At 47.0% G+C, this 16,968-nt stretch overlaps 1 protein-coding gene across 2 annotated transcripts in view; it reads left to right on the forward strand.

Annotated features, from left to right (window-relative positions):
- The window catches only part of OLFM3 (olfactomedin 3), a 103,628-nt gene extending 96,917 nt beyond the window's left edge, over positions 1 to 6,711 (forward strand). Inside the window, exons 5-6 of one of the 2 annotated variants that reach the window (XM_080649179.1) lie at positions 2,312 to 2,418; positions 3,565 to 6,711. In XM_080649179.1, coding sequence (XP_080505305.1) covers positions 2,312 to 2,418; positions 3,565 to 4,242 — 785 coding nt within the window. In that variant the 3' untranslated portion in view covers positions 4,243 to 6,711. The remainder of the gene's footprint in view (positions 1 to 2,311; positions 2,419 to 3,564) is intronic. The other variant, XM_080649178.1, reaches the window with a different exon arrangement.
- The last annotated feature ends 10,257 nt before the right edge of the window (positions 6,712 to 16,968 follow it).

The following is a 16,968-nucleotide window of genomic DNA, read 5'->3' on the forward strand; positions in this document are numbered from 1 at the left end:
ATTTTCTCCCTCTCTATTAGATTTTTCCTAAAGGCAAACAGTATTTTCTTAAACAATGAGATCAGCACAACGGTTAAATTTTTGCAAAATTATAATGATTTACTAGATTATAGAAAACTAAACATGGAAGATTAGTTGAACGTGCTTGGTTCTTTCTAGGTTTGACAATTTATGGGTATGTCTGTAGATGAGTAGGGGTAATCATGGCTTAAAATACAATAAATCTTAAGAGCCCTAAGGATTCAGGTTTGATCTGAAAGAATTTCCTTGCTTAACGTTCTGTGCCAGTTGAGTCAAAAAGGAAAAGAAAGGAAATGGAAAGGATGGCATAAGCAGGGGTAGTTTAAGAAGTTACACTATAAGGACATACAGAAGGCTGAGAGACACGTGAAAACATGCTCAAAGTCACTAATCATTCGAGAGATGCAAATCAAAACGACAATGCAGTACCATCTCACACCTGTCAGAATGGCTATCAACAAATCAACAAACGACAAGTGCTGGTGAGGATGCGGAGAAAAAGGAACCCTCGTGCACTGGTGGTGGGAATGCAGACTGGTGCAGCCACTGTGGAGAACAGTATGGAGTTTCCTCAAAAAACTGAAAATGGAACTCCCATTTGACCCAGTGATCCCACTTCTAGGACTATATCCCAAGAAATCAGAAACACCAATCAGAAAGGATAGATACACCCCTCTGTTCTTAGCAGCACAATTTACAATAGCTAAGATTTAGAAACAGCCTAAGTGCCCATCAGCAGATGAGTGGATTAAAAAACGGTGGTACATCTACGCCGCTATAAAAAAGAAGGAACTTTTACCATTTGCAACAGCATGGATGGAACTGGAGAGCATTATGCTAAGCAAAATAAGCCAGTCAGAGAAGGATAAATACCACATGATCTCACTCATATGTGGGATATAATGAGCAACATAAACTGATGAACACAAATAGATCCAGAGATAAGGGGCTGGGGGAGGCGGGGGGTTAGAGATTAATCAAAGGACTTGTATGCATGCATATCAGCATAACCAATGGACACAGACACTGGAGCGGTGGGGGCCTGCCCTCAGGAGTGGGAGTGGCCGGAGGGGGTGCGGTCAATCTGGGAAAAAGGAGACATATGTAATACTTTAAACAATAAAAAAAATAAGGTTACACTACATAAACCTATTTTTATATAAACCATAAATGAACCCACAAGGAGATGGTAATTTAATCTATTTAGTAACCGTGAGTAGCCATGCCTCTATCTATATAAACCTATTTTGTCAACTCAACACTTAGCATAGTCCTGATACAGCAGAGCTTCCCAGTAAATGATTGTTCAGTAAATACATTATTTTATGTTTACATAGTAACTATTGGTTTCACCGCTGACCTGTTTCAGAGGCAATGCCCCTTGCCATTGTCAGTTTAGGCACCAGAAGGGTTATACCGCTGGTATAATTCCCGTCTCCGTTCCTGGTCTGAACAGCCCGAGGCTCAGCAGCACCCCTCTGCCATATGGACACAACGCTGGATTCTACCCAAACTCCACAGGAGCCGAGACACCCACGCCACCCACGTGCTGTCGCTTTTTAAAATGGTTCATTATGTGAGATTCGTGGCACAGATAACTGCCCAAGAGAATTCTGAGGCAGATTTTTAACTAACCCATCCAACTTAACTCCTGTTGACATTATGTCTACATAAACGGGATACGGAAGCCCACTTAAACCCAGGAAATGAATCAACACCTGAAATATGCACACGTCAAAGGGAAATAGGAGCTTTATGTCTCCTTGCTAGTTTTTTTTTTAATTTAAAATATATTTTATTGATTTTTTACAGAGAAGAAGGGAGAGAGATAGAGAGCTAGAAACATCAATGAGAGAGAAACATCGATCAGCCGCCTCCTGCACACGCCTCACTGGGGATGTGCCCGCAACCAAGGTACATGCCCTTGACCGGAATCGAACCTGGGACCTTTCAGTCCGCAAGCCGATGCTCTATCCACTGAGCCACACCAGTCAGGGCTCCGTGCTAGTTTTTAAGTTGATCGTGTTGTATGGCATGAGGATGGTGTTATAAATATCAAAACAGCCCTTGGCAGAACAAAGGCTCCCCACCCCTGATCTAGAGTATCGAGAAAGCAACTGTTCACAGTTCAAACTACAGTTACAGGTGCGACACCCAACACGGATGACCCTTCATTCAGAATGCATGGTGTCGGCCCCAGGATTCGTGGCCCTTGCTTTGCTCTTGTGAGCCTACGTGTCGGAATCATTGCCCGTGGTCACCCCGCGTGTTTGTGTTTCTCTGATTTCAGCATGTGGCAAGTTGATGAAAATCACAGGCCCGGTGACAGTCAAGACGTCTGGAACCCGATTCGGTGCCTGGATGACTGATCCCCTAGCATCCGAGAAAAACAACAGGGTACGTGGCCTCCGCAAATGCCTTTGCTTAGAATTATGTTTTACGTATACCTTTTAGTCTACTGGACTGTTCATTTTCCTTAGGGATAGAGTTTCAACTTAGAAACGATCACATCACTGTAAATATTTTCCGTTGGATAATATTAACACAGCTACAGAGATATATGGCAAATTCATTTTAGTAAAATGTTCTGTCCTAGAATCCTCCAATAGAGTGAATCTAATTTTTTTGTTTCAGCCTTGTTTTGCACTTCACGGGGCAAAAATTATAAGAGTACAAAATTCTCTTTATATTTCTACTAAAACTTGCTCCTTAATGTGAAAACACACACACACACACACACACACACACACACACACACACACACTAAATAAGGGAAAAACTCGAGCTTACCAATTCACAAAACAAGCTGAAATATTCCTGGAGTCTAGAGTTAACTTTAAAGGAAATAGCACTGAAACTTTGGGGGTGGGGAGGTGTTTTCATAAATCAGCAATACCTATATTATGTAAATCAATATACCGCAATCTTACCATAGCTCTGGGCATGTGCTATTGCGGAACTTACGATACATTAAGATTCACAGGGTTACATCCAAATAAGATTTGTAGCTGGATCAGTGAAATGGTTGTGTTAAGAGGTAGGTGTACCTAGAAGCAGGTTCAATGAACCAGGGTTAGTTAACTAGAAGGTTCTGTGGCATCCATAAAGGAGAAATACGTTCAATGGTGTAAAGTTAGACCACACGTTTTTTCAGAGTGAGTTGCAGGATAAATAAATTTGCTGAAGGCGGTATTTTTGCAGTTATTGATCGCATGGATCGATCAGGTGACTAAACAAAGTGATGTGATTTGTACTGACACAGGTTTGGCTCACTCGGTCATGGGCACTGAGTGATCCAAAAAAGAAAGGACAAAGAGCCAATCAACTTCAAGGCAGCAAACTTAGCTGTTTCCTTCCACCTAGTCCATGACACTCTTTTTGCAGAAGCCCGCCGGACCATCCGCCCTAAGATGCTGTGGTCTCCGGAGCCTGAGCATCCGGATACGGATGTGTGTTGACTCTTACTGTCTTTATTTTTGAATTCTGAGGGAAGTCCAGAACTTAGGTGCTCCGTTTACTTATTTTTTCCTCTCATCTTCCCAGGTCTGGTACATGGACAGTTACACTAACAACAAAATAGTCCGTGAGTACAAATCCATGGCCGACTTTGTCAGCGGAGCTGAATCCAGGACATACAACCTCCCTTTCAAGTGGGCGGGCACCAACCACGTGGTCTACAACGGCTCGCTCTACTTCAACAAGTACCAGAGCAACATCGTCATCAAGTACAGCTTCGACCTGGGCCGGGTGCTGGCCCAGCGCAGCCTGGAGTACGCCGGCTTCCAGAACGTCTACCCCTACACCTGGGGGGGGTTCTCCGACATCGACCTGATGGCCGATGAAATCGGGCTGTGGGCCGTGTACGCCACCAACCAGAACGCGGGCAACATCGTCATCAGCCAGCTGAACCCGGACACCCTGGAGGTGGTGAAGAGCTGGAACACGGGCTACCCCAAGAGGAGCGCCGGGGAGTCCTTCATGATCTGCGGGACCCTGTATGTCACCAACTCCCACTTGACCGGAGCCAAGGTGTACTATTCCTACTCTACCAAGACCTCCAGCTACGAGTACACGGACATCCCCTTCCACAACCAGTACTTCCACATCTCCATGCTGGACTACAACGCCAGAGACAGGGCGCTCTACGCCTGGAACAATGGCCACCAGGTCCTGTTCAATGTCACCCTCTTCCATATCATCAAGACCGAGGACGACACATAAGCAAGTGTAACCTGTTTCCGCCGAGCTACACAGTGTCATTTGTGATCCATCCTCTAGGCCTCCCTTGGTTTTGCTTTTCTTTATTAGAGCGTCCCCACCACTTCTCCAAAGCATTCCTAGAGAACGGGGGTGTTCTGGGGAGAAAGCAGCGGAGCCCGCCTCAGTGGGCCCGTTGGGAACACATCGGAACTCCTCCGTTCACAAGGCCGATCGTGTCCTTGTCCTGAGAAGCACGGAAGAGAGCTTACGTGGCTAAAGTCATACTTTCGCAAAAGATGAATGGTCTGCCTTATACTAGTGTCAGAGACAAATGGCAGCTTCAATGCATGAATGTCTCTCTCTCTCTCTCTCTCTCTCTCTCTCTCTCTCTCCCTTTCAACTCTGCCACTTCTTACTGTCTCTAGCTCCACATCAGAAAACATTCTGGTAGGAATCAGAAGAAAAAAGGAAGAAAAAGAAAAAAAGCACTTCCTCCCCACTCATTTCCAAAACAGACGTCAGGATTTGCTTTACACGGGAGAGAACACGCCGTCTCGCTGTTCCCCGGCCCTCTGACGCGGTGCTGTACAGCCATTTTTAAATCTCTTGCTAACATTTGATTGGCAACCTGTATTTCTACCATTGTGACCACCAGTGTGCAATTGTATCTCTTCACTTCTGTGACAGTAAGTGATGTTTTTTATAAACTACACTGAAGTTCCATCTCAGTGATCCTCCTGGCCCATGTCCAGGTGTGGTCCAGAGGCGGTATCCTCCCGGCTTCCCCTTCCCATGTAGTGCAAGCTCAACAGGAAAGCAAACCAGGCCCCGTCCATCCAGTCTTTATTTGACCCCTGACACACACTGGACCATGGACACGCAATGCCACACAGGCTCGGCACGGGCGAGTCAGTCTGCTCACCCTGCTGAACGCAACCCTTAGCCACACAAATGGAACTTGAGTTGACTATACTCCTTTATGATACGACCAACCAAATTTTGTTCGTCGTAATTGAATATCTCAGTGTTTTAACTTGTATTTCACACACAACTTGCAATAATGTAATTCCTTGTGCCAGCACTAGAAAAGTACATGAAGCACATATAAAAAGTCTTTAAAAAGATTTCTGTAATATCATCCAGATTCCCATGATAAACGCGGGAGCGGTTATTGGCAAGGTTTGTGCAAAAGAGAATGATGGGAAGACTTGGGAGTTGTCTGTGCCATTTAAATGTGCAAACGACCGATTTGGAAGGCAACCCCTGGTTACCCAGATTCTTTGTGTGCAGAAACAATGCAACCAAAAAAGACAGCTTTAATCAGATTTGGTGTCACTAACTCCCAAAACATATACTCAATATATATCAAACACGTTGTTGAGTTTGGATGGACTTTCCATATATCAAACATCCTTACCTAAGGCCATTTTACAGAAACTAGTATGGGTTGGTTTTAAAATTTAAAAAGTGTAGAGTATAATAAATAAGATATAACTTAAATGGTTGTAAATGTTTAGTTTTGCACATACATCCTACTGTAATTTCCTTCGTAAAGTAAAGATATAACCATTCAGAGGAAGCATTGTGTAAAGAAATGCTAATGCTTAAGAAATTCATTTCCATTGTCACAGGTAAGCCATCATTCTTAAATAGGTCACCGTCAAACACGCAGGATAAAATAACCCAATCTTGAAAGTATCCAAGTTTAGCAAAGCTCTCTCTCTCTCTCTCTCTCTCTCTCTCTCTCTCTCTCCCTCCCTCTCTTCCTCCTTCTTTCTTTCCCTCCCTCCCTCCCTCCTTCCCTCCCTCCCTCCCTCCCTCCCTCTTTGCCTGCCTGCCTCTATCTGTCTGCCTGCCTCCTGTGGTCCTTTGGTGATATTGTCCTTCTCTTTGAAAACATTTATCTAATTTCTCCTCTGCTTTGGGGTGTTAGAAAGTTTAGGGGATCTGCTTGTCGTTATACACTCGCTACAATAATAATCAGCCAATACTTGGAACATCAAGAGTTTGTATGAAGAAAAGAAAGTCAACCGTAGAGATGAATGAACTTTGAAGTCAAGGGCCTCTACCGAACAGCCGGGTTGTCATTACTCGCTTTTATTTTCTAAAAAGATGGGTATGGTGTCACGTACATCCCACCCTGGACTCCCACAGCCTTTTGTGAGACACGTGGCTTGTAAAGCCCTTCGCCTGCCGCGTGCGGCTCCATCACCTTCTCTAACCCCCAGTGCGCGCACTGCCAGGGGACGCACAGGCACTGGGACTGTCGCTGGGACCGGGAACGTGAGCGTGAAAATGTGATCTGCATTAAACACTCACAGTTCAGAAGCATTTTTCTTCATAAATTATCAGTTTTGTGCCTGAAATAAATAAGAACTTACTCTAATCACTGTTTTATTTTTAAATCTCAAATAAAATAAATTTTATGAGGGAAATGATGAGCATTTATAAATTGCTCACATAATCCAATCAGGAAAGAAATCCAAGCTCAGAAAGTCTTTTTTTATTCTTTTGTTTTTCCCATCACCATTTATCCCTTCTCTGCCCTCTTCCACCTCCCACTCCCCTTCCCACCCCGCAATCACCACACCATTGTCCACGTCCATAAGTTCTCTCTCTTTTTAGCTCAGTTCCTCCACCAGCACCCCAACCCAGCCCCTACCACAGCTGTCGGCCTGCACTCTGAGTTACTGTCCTCAGATATCCTGGCACAGGGTCTGACACGGAATCATCCCACAGCAACGGCCAATAACCAAAGCAGCATAAGAGTGAGACATAGAGTCACCACCTTCCCATGTCTTAACACATGACAAACTTTGTTCCACTCTGAGGTCGTGAGAAATTAGCTTTTCCGATGTATTTTATTGGGAATAGACGTCCAGCAGGTCCTAAGGAAACTCCTAATGCATGGACCGGGAGGGACTGTCAAGCAGATAGAAATTGGCTTCCTTGGCTCTCTTGGGTCAGTTGTTCCTCGGTGATGTGGTCAGTTTCATTGCAGAACAAAGCAGCTGAAGGGGGCTACCGTGCTTATTTGCATTATTTCTCTCCTTGACACCCATTTTTTAAAGAAAAAAATCTACATTTGTGCCCACCCAACTCTTGGTTCCTTATTTTGCCTTTTTACCCCTGTAAGTAAAGACGATATATACTCTGTCTTTGGTAGATCAGACTGGGTTTTATCCAAGGGGCATGTGCTAAAGCAGGCCTCTCTCCTGTCATCCTCCTCCCTGATCCTGGGTTTGCAAGGGGTGCGCCCAGGAGCAATGTGATGTTTGTCAATCTTTTTCCTAAGTAAATGCATCTTGTAACGCCTTCTAACGAACACTAGTGAGGACCCTATCTTCGTATATAGCAGTGCGAGCAACTCCTCCGCAAGGCAGTGCATTGTTTCTAAAATTAGGTCTAACTCTCTGTCTTTGAGCACGTTTCTCGGTTCTGTAGATGCGAGTGTTGGCTGGATGGGTAGTTAACCAACACGGCCAAGGGTGAACCTGAGTGGGGGCGGCTGAAAGGCTTAGGAAAGACAGACAAGAGAATGAAAGCTGGGTCTCGGTGGGACACTGCTTCCTGAGAGACGGCGCCGCACCCCACAAGCCGTGTCTTTATTTCATAGCAGATGCCACGAGGCAAAGGAAGGGCGTGGTCAAGATGTTGACAGCCTTCTCGTGGGTTTCGAGCCTACTCAACTACATGCACCTGAACTCTATCAAGCCCACATCACTCAGGCACGTGGGGCCACGTGTTCAGACCACAGGTTCAAGCTTACAACTCCAGCTGTTGGCTCTCATGGTGCTGGGAGGCTCTGCCCTCCAAGCTGGGACTTGCACATGGCCATGAGAGGACTGTGCCCTCACATTAACCCGAGGCTTGAACCTGCCCAAACACTGTAGCCGGGCCCCACAGTTGAGCTTGAGGTCATTCTAAGGTCCCCTCAGAGTCGCCAGAGGGACAGCGGAACTTAACGGAGGTGGGGCAAGGGCCTCCAACTGTCCCTCACCACCTCACACAAGAGCAACCTCCTCCCTTTTATCTACTTTCTAGAGCAGTGGTTCTCAACCTTCCTAATGCCGTGGCCCTTTAATACAGTTCCTCATGTTGTGGTGACCCCCAACCACCAACCATAAAATTATTTTCGTTGCTACTTCATAACTGTAATTTTGCTACTGTTATGAATCGTAATGTAAATATCTGTGTTTTCTGATGGTCTAAGGCAGCCGTGGGCAAACTACGGCCCGCGGGCCGGATCCGGCTGTTCTATCCAGTTCTCTTGCTCTCCCCTCCGCTCCTTTACTTTGAATTTATATTAGTTCACACAAACACTCCATCCATGCTTTTGTTCCGGCCCTCTGGTTCAGTTTAAGAACCCATTGTGGCCCTCGAGTCAAAAAGTTTGCCCACCCCTGGTCTAAGGCGACCCTGCTAGCGGTTCTCAACCTGTGGGCTGCTGTAGAGCCTAAGACCATCGGAAAACACAGATATTTACATGACGATTCCTAACAGTAGCAAAATTACAGTTATGAAGTAGCAACGAAAATAATTTTATGGTTGGGGGTCCCCACAACATGAGGAACTGTATTAAAGGGCCGCGGCATTAGGAAGGTTGAGAACCACTGCTCTAGAATGTTTCTGTTGCACGCTTTCATTGTCAGAAAGCGTTTCTGTTGTTGTAAGTATAAAAACTACTTATCTAGGTGGGCCCCAGGGTCCGGCTCTAACTTCCCCTGAGCTGTGATTCTGGAAGGTCAATACAGGACGTGCATGCATGGAAACTCAGATGCTCGTATCGCTCCGAATGAAGGGGAAGACACCGCAGGGAAAGGAGAGAGGAAAATGAGCTTACTAATTGGCTTGAGCCAAGACGAACCGTTCATATTGTCCTATCACTCAGCGGAACCCTGCTGGCTCACGAGGGATATTCCGCTCGCATAGCTCAGTTCAAAACCCAGGGTTTCTTCCTCTTCACACTCCTGTGTCAGCAGCTAAGGAATGATGCTAAAACCCTCTCAAACGAACCCCCGCATTTGGACCAGCGTTTCACTGCATCAGCTCCCACCGAGTGCTTCTCTGGGGGAACCAAACAATTCCTAGTGGTTCTGAGAAACAGCGGGAACTAACGAATCCCCAAAGGAAAGTGGAGTGTGTATCCCGGTAGAAACAGGCCTGGACTGCGCTGACATTCCTCCTCGCGCACCATACCCTCCCCGGGGCTTTCTCCAGCTGATCTCAAAGCTTCTAGGTCCCCCGAAAACCTAGCATTTCAGTTCCACCCAAACGAGGGAGGCCAGTCAGGTCAGAACGTGGCATGCAGGGAGGAGTTCATCCTGAGCGGAGGCGACCCCCCCTTCATTTGGCAAATATTGACAGTGTGCCTACGAAGTACCAGGGGGGCCTGTCAATCAGCGGGGCTGGCTGCTGCGGACAGAGAGGAACTGGGGCGGACTGGAGCACTGCGGGGAACGCTGCCGTCCGCAGCACTTGACAAGCTGTGCTGGGAGTTCGGTAAGAGCGGCGAGTAGGCACGGACCCCTTCCTTAAAGGCTTCTTTTTTTTTTTTTTTTTTAAATATATTTTATTGATATTTTACAGAGAGGAAGGGAGAGGGATAGAGAGCTAGAAACATCGATGAGAGAGAAACATCGACCAGCTGCCTCCTGCACACCCCCCACTGGGGATGTGCCCGCAACCAAGGTACATGCCCTTGACCGGAATCGAACCTGGGACCCTTCAGTCCGCAGGCCGACGCTCTATCCACTGAGCCAAACCGGTTTCGGCCCTTAAAGGCTTCTTGATGGAACTCGGCGGCAAGATTCAACGTCATGCCCTTGAACCTGCTTACTCATGCCAAGCAGCAAGTAAGCCCCATCCCGGTGGGGACCACGGCTGCCTTTTGTCTTATTGGTGCCTGCGCCGCCCACGTGCGCGCCTGCCTGGCAGAGAGCAGTTTCCCCATCGGTAACGGCTGACCGAACGAATGAACGAAGCAACCAGTTGTTAAAAGCTCAGCCATGATCTCAGCCGGAACGCCCGAGTGGATAGCTCAACCTCGGATGTTATGTAGTCGTTCATTCCTCACTGGCTTTGAAGTTGCTTTAGTTATGTTTGCATTTGTATTCATAACAGGACTAACTAGTTGTTGGTTTAAACACAGTGATTAATTTAAGAGAAACTTCACGTCTGTAATAACACAAGCTAAAAACTTGACTTTTGTTGCCTGCCGGGCGGTGCCAGTTGCAGCGCGCTCATTATGACTTCCTGTAACTGCTCTGACTACCGCTAACAACACTACTAGCCAGGCTAGACTGGCAGCAGCAGGGAAGACGAATTAATAGTGTCTCGTTGCCCTTCTGTACTGAGCCTTTCTTTTACTAAGATAACAGAGACACGTAATTGGGGGCTTTGGGGTTGACATTTGTCTCTCTTCCTTTAAGCACATCTGTGGAGCCACCCCACATGACGAAGCTCTGAGAGAGGATCTGCTTTGCACTAGGAGCTGAAACGTCTTCATTACTTCTCTTCCTTGTCAGAGCCTTCAGCTCACGTGTTCTGGGAGCCGGGTAGCCCTCCTGTTCTCCCCGCTGGCAGGCCATTGGAAATTCCCGTTTTTCCCTGAGCGAGACAGAGACTCACGGCATCCAGTGAGCATTTCCCTAAAAGCCAGCACCATCTGCTGCCATCCTTCAGGACCTGCCTTCGGAGGCTGCTCGGAACATTCTGGGTTGGTGCCTACACCCCGCTTTGGCCGGAAAAGGGAGGGGCTGCGAGGGCGATACCTCGGTGAAGGGGGTGAAGGGGGCAGAACACCCCGGAGTGAAGAAGGCACCGGCTCGCAGGGCTCGATGTGACATCAGCATCGATTCTCACGCAGTCTCATGTCCTGGGCCCTGGGCCCATGTCCCCACTGCGTGTGGGCTCTGTCCTTGACCTCCTCTCCCCCGTGACTTCCTCCTGAGCCACCTGCTCACGTGGCCATACAGTGCATGCAGGCAAAATGCTGCTCTAGTGGAAACTTTCTCTCTTCAGGGAGCTGGTCTCCTCCTGATTAAACAGCACTGCTTTCCCAACCTCCTCTCCCCGCCCCCCCCCCCAAAAAAGTAATCAATTCTCCAGAAGAAGAGCGTGAGAACTGAATCGACCCTACAGATGAGGCTACAGAGACACCACATTTCTGAATCAGATTCCAGTGCTTTTATCTCCAGGTATTAGAATGTTCACAGATTAAATGATTCCTGAAATAATTAAAATTTTGCCACAGATCAGATTTCTCTTGTTGCTAAATAAAGCATTAGACGATGAGCCAATTTATTATAAAGAGGTTTGGCCGACCGTCCCAGGAATCGCATGCCACCAGAAAGGCAATTAGTCAATTTTCCAATTAAAATAAATGTGTTTCAGTCATCACATCGCACACAGGAGAAGGAAAAATGACTTCAATCGTTGCACTTTGCATTCCTACAGTAACTTCCATCTGAGAAGCTCAAAGCGCTAATTTAATTAAACTCCCGAGAAGTAGGTGTGATTATATCCTTTTGACAAATGCCTAAATGGAGTCACGGAAAGATTAACTCACTTGCCAGGGGTGACGCAGTGAGCTGGTGGAGGGGGTCAGAATAAATCTGAGACCTCGGGCAGACGGTTCTCTGCAGCCCGGATCAATGATCTCTCCCGCTACCTGCACTTTTTCCCAAGTCTCATCACCTCAGCTCCTGCTTGGAGCTGGGCCACTGACGCCCTTGAGCCTTCAAAAGCTGGGGGAGAGTGAAGCGCAGGTTATTCAAACGTGCTTCTGATGCTTATGTTGTAGCCTGCCTTATGGATGGCGCTCACTTGGAGCAAATGCTGGTGGTGTTTTCTTCCCTTTGTCAACATATTCTCTCTCTCTCTCTCTCTCTCTCTCTCTCTCACACACACACACACACACACACACACACACACACACACACATATAATTAGGTGGCCTGATCCCAGAAAGCAAGGCTGTTTGCTTTTCATTAAGGACTGAGTTTGTGCATCAAAGTTTCATGGGGAATTTCGCAGGATCTTCCTCTAATCTCCCCTTAATGAAAGGAATCTGATGGCTGCTGTTTGCGTTAGCCACAGCACACGCCGCCCACGGCTTAAGAAGTGTACCGAGCAAACATCGTTAAAAAGACCCCAGGAAGCAGTCCTCATCCAGGGGATAAATATTTAGACATTTTCAAGGGCGAAAAGTCCTTCATCATATTAAGTTACTACACGGAATCGGCCCATCTTTGTCAAAGGTAGTTTTTTACCACTGTTTTCGAACCTTTCAACCAAGGGGCCTATAAGCCCTTTCAAAAAATAGCCTCTTTAGAAACATCTATTTGGAGAAAAGTAACTTCCAGACTTATCTAGGCACATCATGTATAGATGCTGAGACCAATAAGGTCAAATGGGTAAACTCAGGATATGCTATTTCTTACTGTTAAGGAATGTACTGGTCAGCTCTGGCTGCCAGAACAGAATACCAAGGCCTGGGTGAGTTAAAAAACAGGCGTTTATTTGTTTATTTTCTCCAGTTCTGGAGACGCGAAGTGCAAGACCAAGGTGCCCGCAGGGTTGGTTGCTGGTGAGGCCTCGCTCCTGGGCTTGCAGACGGCCGCCTTCTCGCTGTGTTTCCCCGTGGCCCTTTCTCTGTGCACACACAGGAAAAGAGAGCAATCTCTTCCTCTTTATGAGATTAGCGCCCAACCTCGTGCCCTCATTTAACTGCAAAGACTCTATATCCAAATAGTCTCCTTAGGGGATTAGAGGTTCAGGCTTCAACCTACAAATTTGGAGGGGGGAAAATTCAGTCCACAACAAGCAATTTCCATCTTAGTCAATGACACAGAAGAAAAGACCCATTGCTATGTCCAGGAACCCCCACCCCTCCAGCTCACCCTCACACAGACACAGGGATAACCCTAAAACAGGAAGAACATAATTTAAATATATATACATATATATATATATATATATATATATATATATATATATATATATATATATGCATACATACATATATACACATACATACGTATATACACACATATATATAGTACCCCCAAAAATTGTATACACACTTCACAGCTGATAACTCAATTGATGTTTCTTTTCATCTTTTCATTTGAATTCAAAATTATTCAAAGTGTGCATACATTTTGGGGACACCCTGTATATACACTGAGTGGCCAGATTATTATGATCTCTGAACACATAATAATCTGGCCACTCAGTGTGTGTGTGTGTGTGTGTGTGTGTGTGTGTGTGTACACATACATGTACATACATATACACACACACACACACACACACATATATATATACACATACATATAATATATATACATATATAGAGGCCTGGTGCATGAATTTGTGCATGGGTGGGGTCCAGCCAGCCTGGCCAGGGGGAGGGGACATGGGCGGTTGGCCGGCCTGCCTGCTGGTCGAACTCCTGGTCGAGGGGACAATTTGCATATTAGCCTTTTATTATATAGGATATACACTGAGTGGCCAGATTATTATGCATTCAGAGATCATAGTAATCTGGCCACTCAGTATATATATGTATATGTGTGCATTTTTCCCAAAAAAAGTCTTTACCTCCTTAAAAGGAAGCTAATTCCATGGTTTACTGCTAAACTTTAAATTCATGTCCACTTTTCAAAACATGTATCCCCCCACCCAGACCCACTGAGCACCACACCCGCCACTCAGGGCTCGGAGACCCCTCCCTGCGGCCTCGGCTCCGAGCAGGTCCAAAGCTCAGCTCCATGTCAACTTCCCGATGGAAGCAATACCACAGAGCAGACATCCGCTCGTGCTGTAAACCAAGTGATCTGAAGTTTAGTCCTGGCTCTGACATTCGAAGACACAGTAATCTCAAGATGTGCACTAACCTCTTTCCCCTCCGGCTTCCGTTTGTAATATTAAACCCAGAGTCAGAAATACCTGTGATGAAAAGATTCCGAGCACTTCAGCGTATGTATTTAAGGGATAGTGGTAAATTATCGTGATGAGTTATAGTTGGCATCAGAATAGATCTTGTACTCACCAGCAAAAATGGTCATCATTTCAACTACGGCGAGCCGTTTTGGAATCACTTGGCAGGATGGGAGGATGGATGAGCCGACGTGGTAATGAAGGATGGGCCTCCTGACTCAGGCCTGAACGGTGTGCACAAAACAAGGGTCCCTCGGGAATGCCGGGCGGTTGCTTTTTTTGCTGATAACCCCCCCCCCCAAGGTTAAGAGTCTTGATGGATTTGAATAGCCTACAAAGTGTGGGAACCTTATTTGGTCATTAATGAACTGGGTCCTTCTAGAAGCAGCTACAGCCCTGTCACCCAGCATAGCCACAGCTACGGAAGACATTCGGCTCAAGTCAGGAAAACGTTTCCATGAACAGCGCCCCGTCTGGGAGAGGCGCTGACCTATCTGGGCCAAGTCATAACACCCCACCGACACCGCAGCCCTTCGGAAACCCAGGCCCCCGGAAACCCACCCCCACAGAAACCCAGGGCCCCCGGAAACCCACCCCCACAGAAACCCAGGGCCCCCGGAAACCCGCCCCCACAGAAACCCAGGCCCCCAGAAACCCGCCCCCCACAGAAACCCAGGGCCCCCGGAAACCCGGGCCCCCCGGTGCTGATCCATCTGCTTAAAGGGCCGAGTAGGTGACCTTGTTGTTGCCGCAACCCACGCTCACTGCAGGTGGCATTTCAGGAGCTTTCTGGAGAAATTGCTGCTGCCACTTTGTTCCTGTAAATTGTACCCAATGGCCCATTAGCCCTGGTCCCTGCGACAGCAAACTCCAGAGGCGAAGGAGAAACACTTGCCTGACCGGCAGGCTGCCAAGGAGCAGACAGTGACAAGGGAGAGGCAGGCAGGACCATGAGCGGGGGGGGGGGGGGGGAGCTCCCCAGCTTCCGGAGGGGTCTGGACCATTGCTTTCTCTGCCTCCCTGTTCCTCCCCTTGCTCCTGCCACGTGGGACAGGATGGGACGCGAACCCTTCACTGTGAAGCAGGTTCTCTGTCACAAACACACGCTGGCATCTCTACCCTGCGGTCCCAAGTTCACAGAAACCCAGTCTCCTGCCCAGAGCTTTTATAAGAAAACCAAAGAGCACAGTCTCCTGGTTGAAAAACAAACAGACAAAACCAGCCCCACACCGCACTGCAGCTGCCATCTCGCCTGCTAAAATAATCGGAAGTGGATGGTTTGATTCTGGTTATAAAAGTCATTTAAAAACCAGTCTGTGTTTTGTTTCTTTGGGTTTTGTGGAACATCTGCTGAGAGTGCAGAAAGGAACTTGATTTATTCACGCACCCAAACCCGCTGCAACAGTGTTTACGCCACGGCTCGCTGGCCAAGCCTTCAAGTCCCAGCCATGAACGACAATAGAGAGCACTCCACACATCCCACCATTAGCCCATAAGCAGATGTTCATTCCTTCACACAATGTGAGCGAGCATTCTTGGGGAAAACAATCACTTTATTTCATTTGACTCGAACACACACAATGGGTGTGTGTTTTATAACATCGACATCAAACCGCGCCCCACGTGTTCGTGAAACATCGGCACCGTCTATTGTGGTGATGGCTACAGATGTTTTCATCTTGAAGGATTCTGCAAGAATGCAGACACTGCCCCGTGTGTCACAGTCGCTGATGTTGAAGTAAGACTGCTCAAGTCCTAATCACAGGCAGGAAATAGATGTGCATTAGGACGGTGTGAATTGTGCACATGAATCTATGAACTGGCAGATGGGGGAGGTTGTGCAGGAATTTGTTCCACTTAAAAACGGAGGGGGCCCATCCAGTGTGGCTCAGTGGCTGAGCATCGACCTATGAACCAAGAGGTCATGGTTCTATTCCCAGTCAGGGCACATGCCCGGGTTGTGGGCTCCATCCCCAGTGTGGGTTGTGCAGGAGGCAGCCGATCGATGATTCTCTCCATCACTGATGTTTCTAGCTTTCTCCCCCTCTCCCTTCCTCTCTGAAATCAATAAAAATTATCTTTTGTTTTAATTGAGGGGCCACAGACAATTTCAGTGGCTCCCTGGTCATCTGCAGAGCTTATTCATAAAAGCAAAATGCAAATCTTTGTCTCCTGGGTGTCAGCCCTGGTACTCTCCTACTGGGCCAGCCCTGGCTAGGTGCCCAGCGATGAGGCTTTCCACCTGCCAGCTAAGAAAAGAGAACAGAAATTGTTTCTATTTTAAAGGACTGCCTTTTCTTTGTCCTGATTTTTGGTGAAAAGATTCTTTTTGAAAATTAAATGCTGATAAAAATGGCAGCTCTTGGTATTTCTAAATGGCCATACTTGGTATACGGGCTGAACTCCCTCTGTGCACAGGTCTAAGCCTGACTCAAGCCTTAAGGGGATTTATTGGCTCAGGGAATTAAAAAATCAATTCTGTGGTCAGAGATCCAGATGTGGCTGAATCCGGATTTTAACTCATGCTTCCAAGCCTTGGTCTTGCCCCACCTCTTGGCCCTGCTTTATATTTTAAAGGCGTTCTTCTCAGATTTCACGGCAATCTCAAGATTCAAGTTTACTGGTACATCATCCTCCCCTGCTAACCCTACCAGTGGGAAGAAAACGGTTCTCTTCACACTAGCTCTAGAAAAGTCTTCCTGCATGTGGTTCAGTCACATGACTAACCCCAAGCCAATCATCGTAGCCAGAGGATACAATGGTCTAATTGCCCATCCATAATCCCACGGTAGAGTCAGACCC

Source organism: Plecotus auritus (assembly GCF_963455305.1).
Source record: "Plecotus auritus genome assembly, chromosome: 12".
NCBI classification, from domain to species: Eukaryota; Metazoa; Chordata; class Mammalia; order Chiroptera; family Vespertilionidae; genus Plecotus; species Plecotus auritus.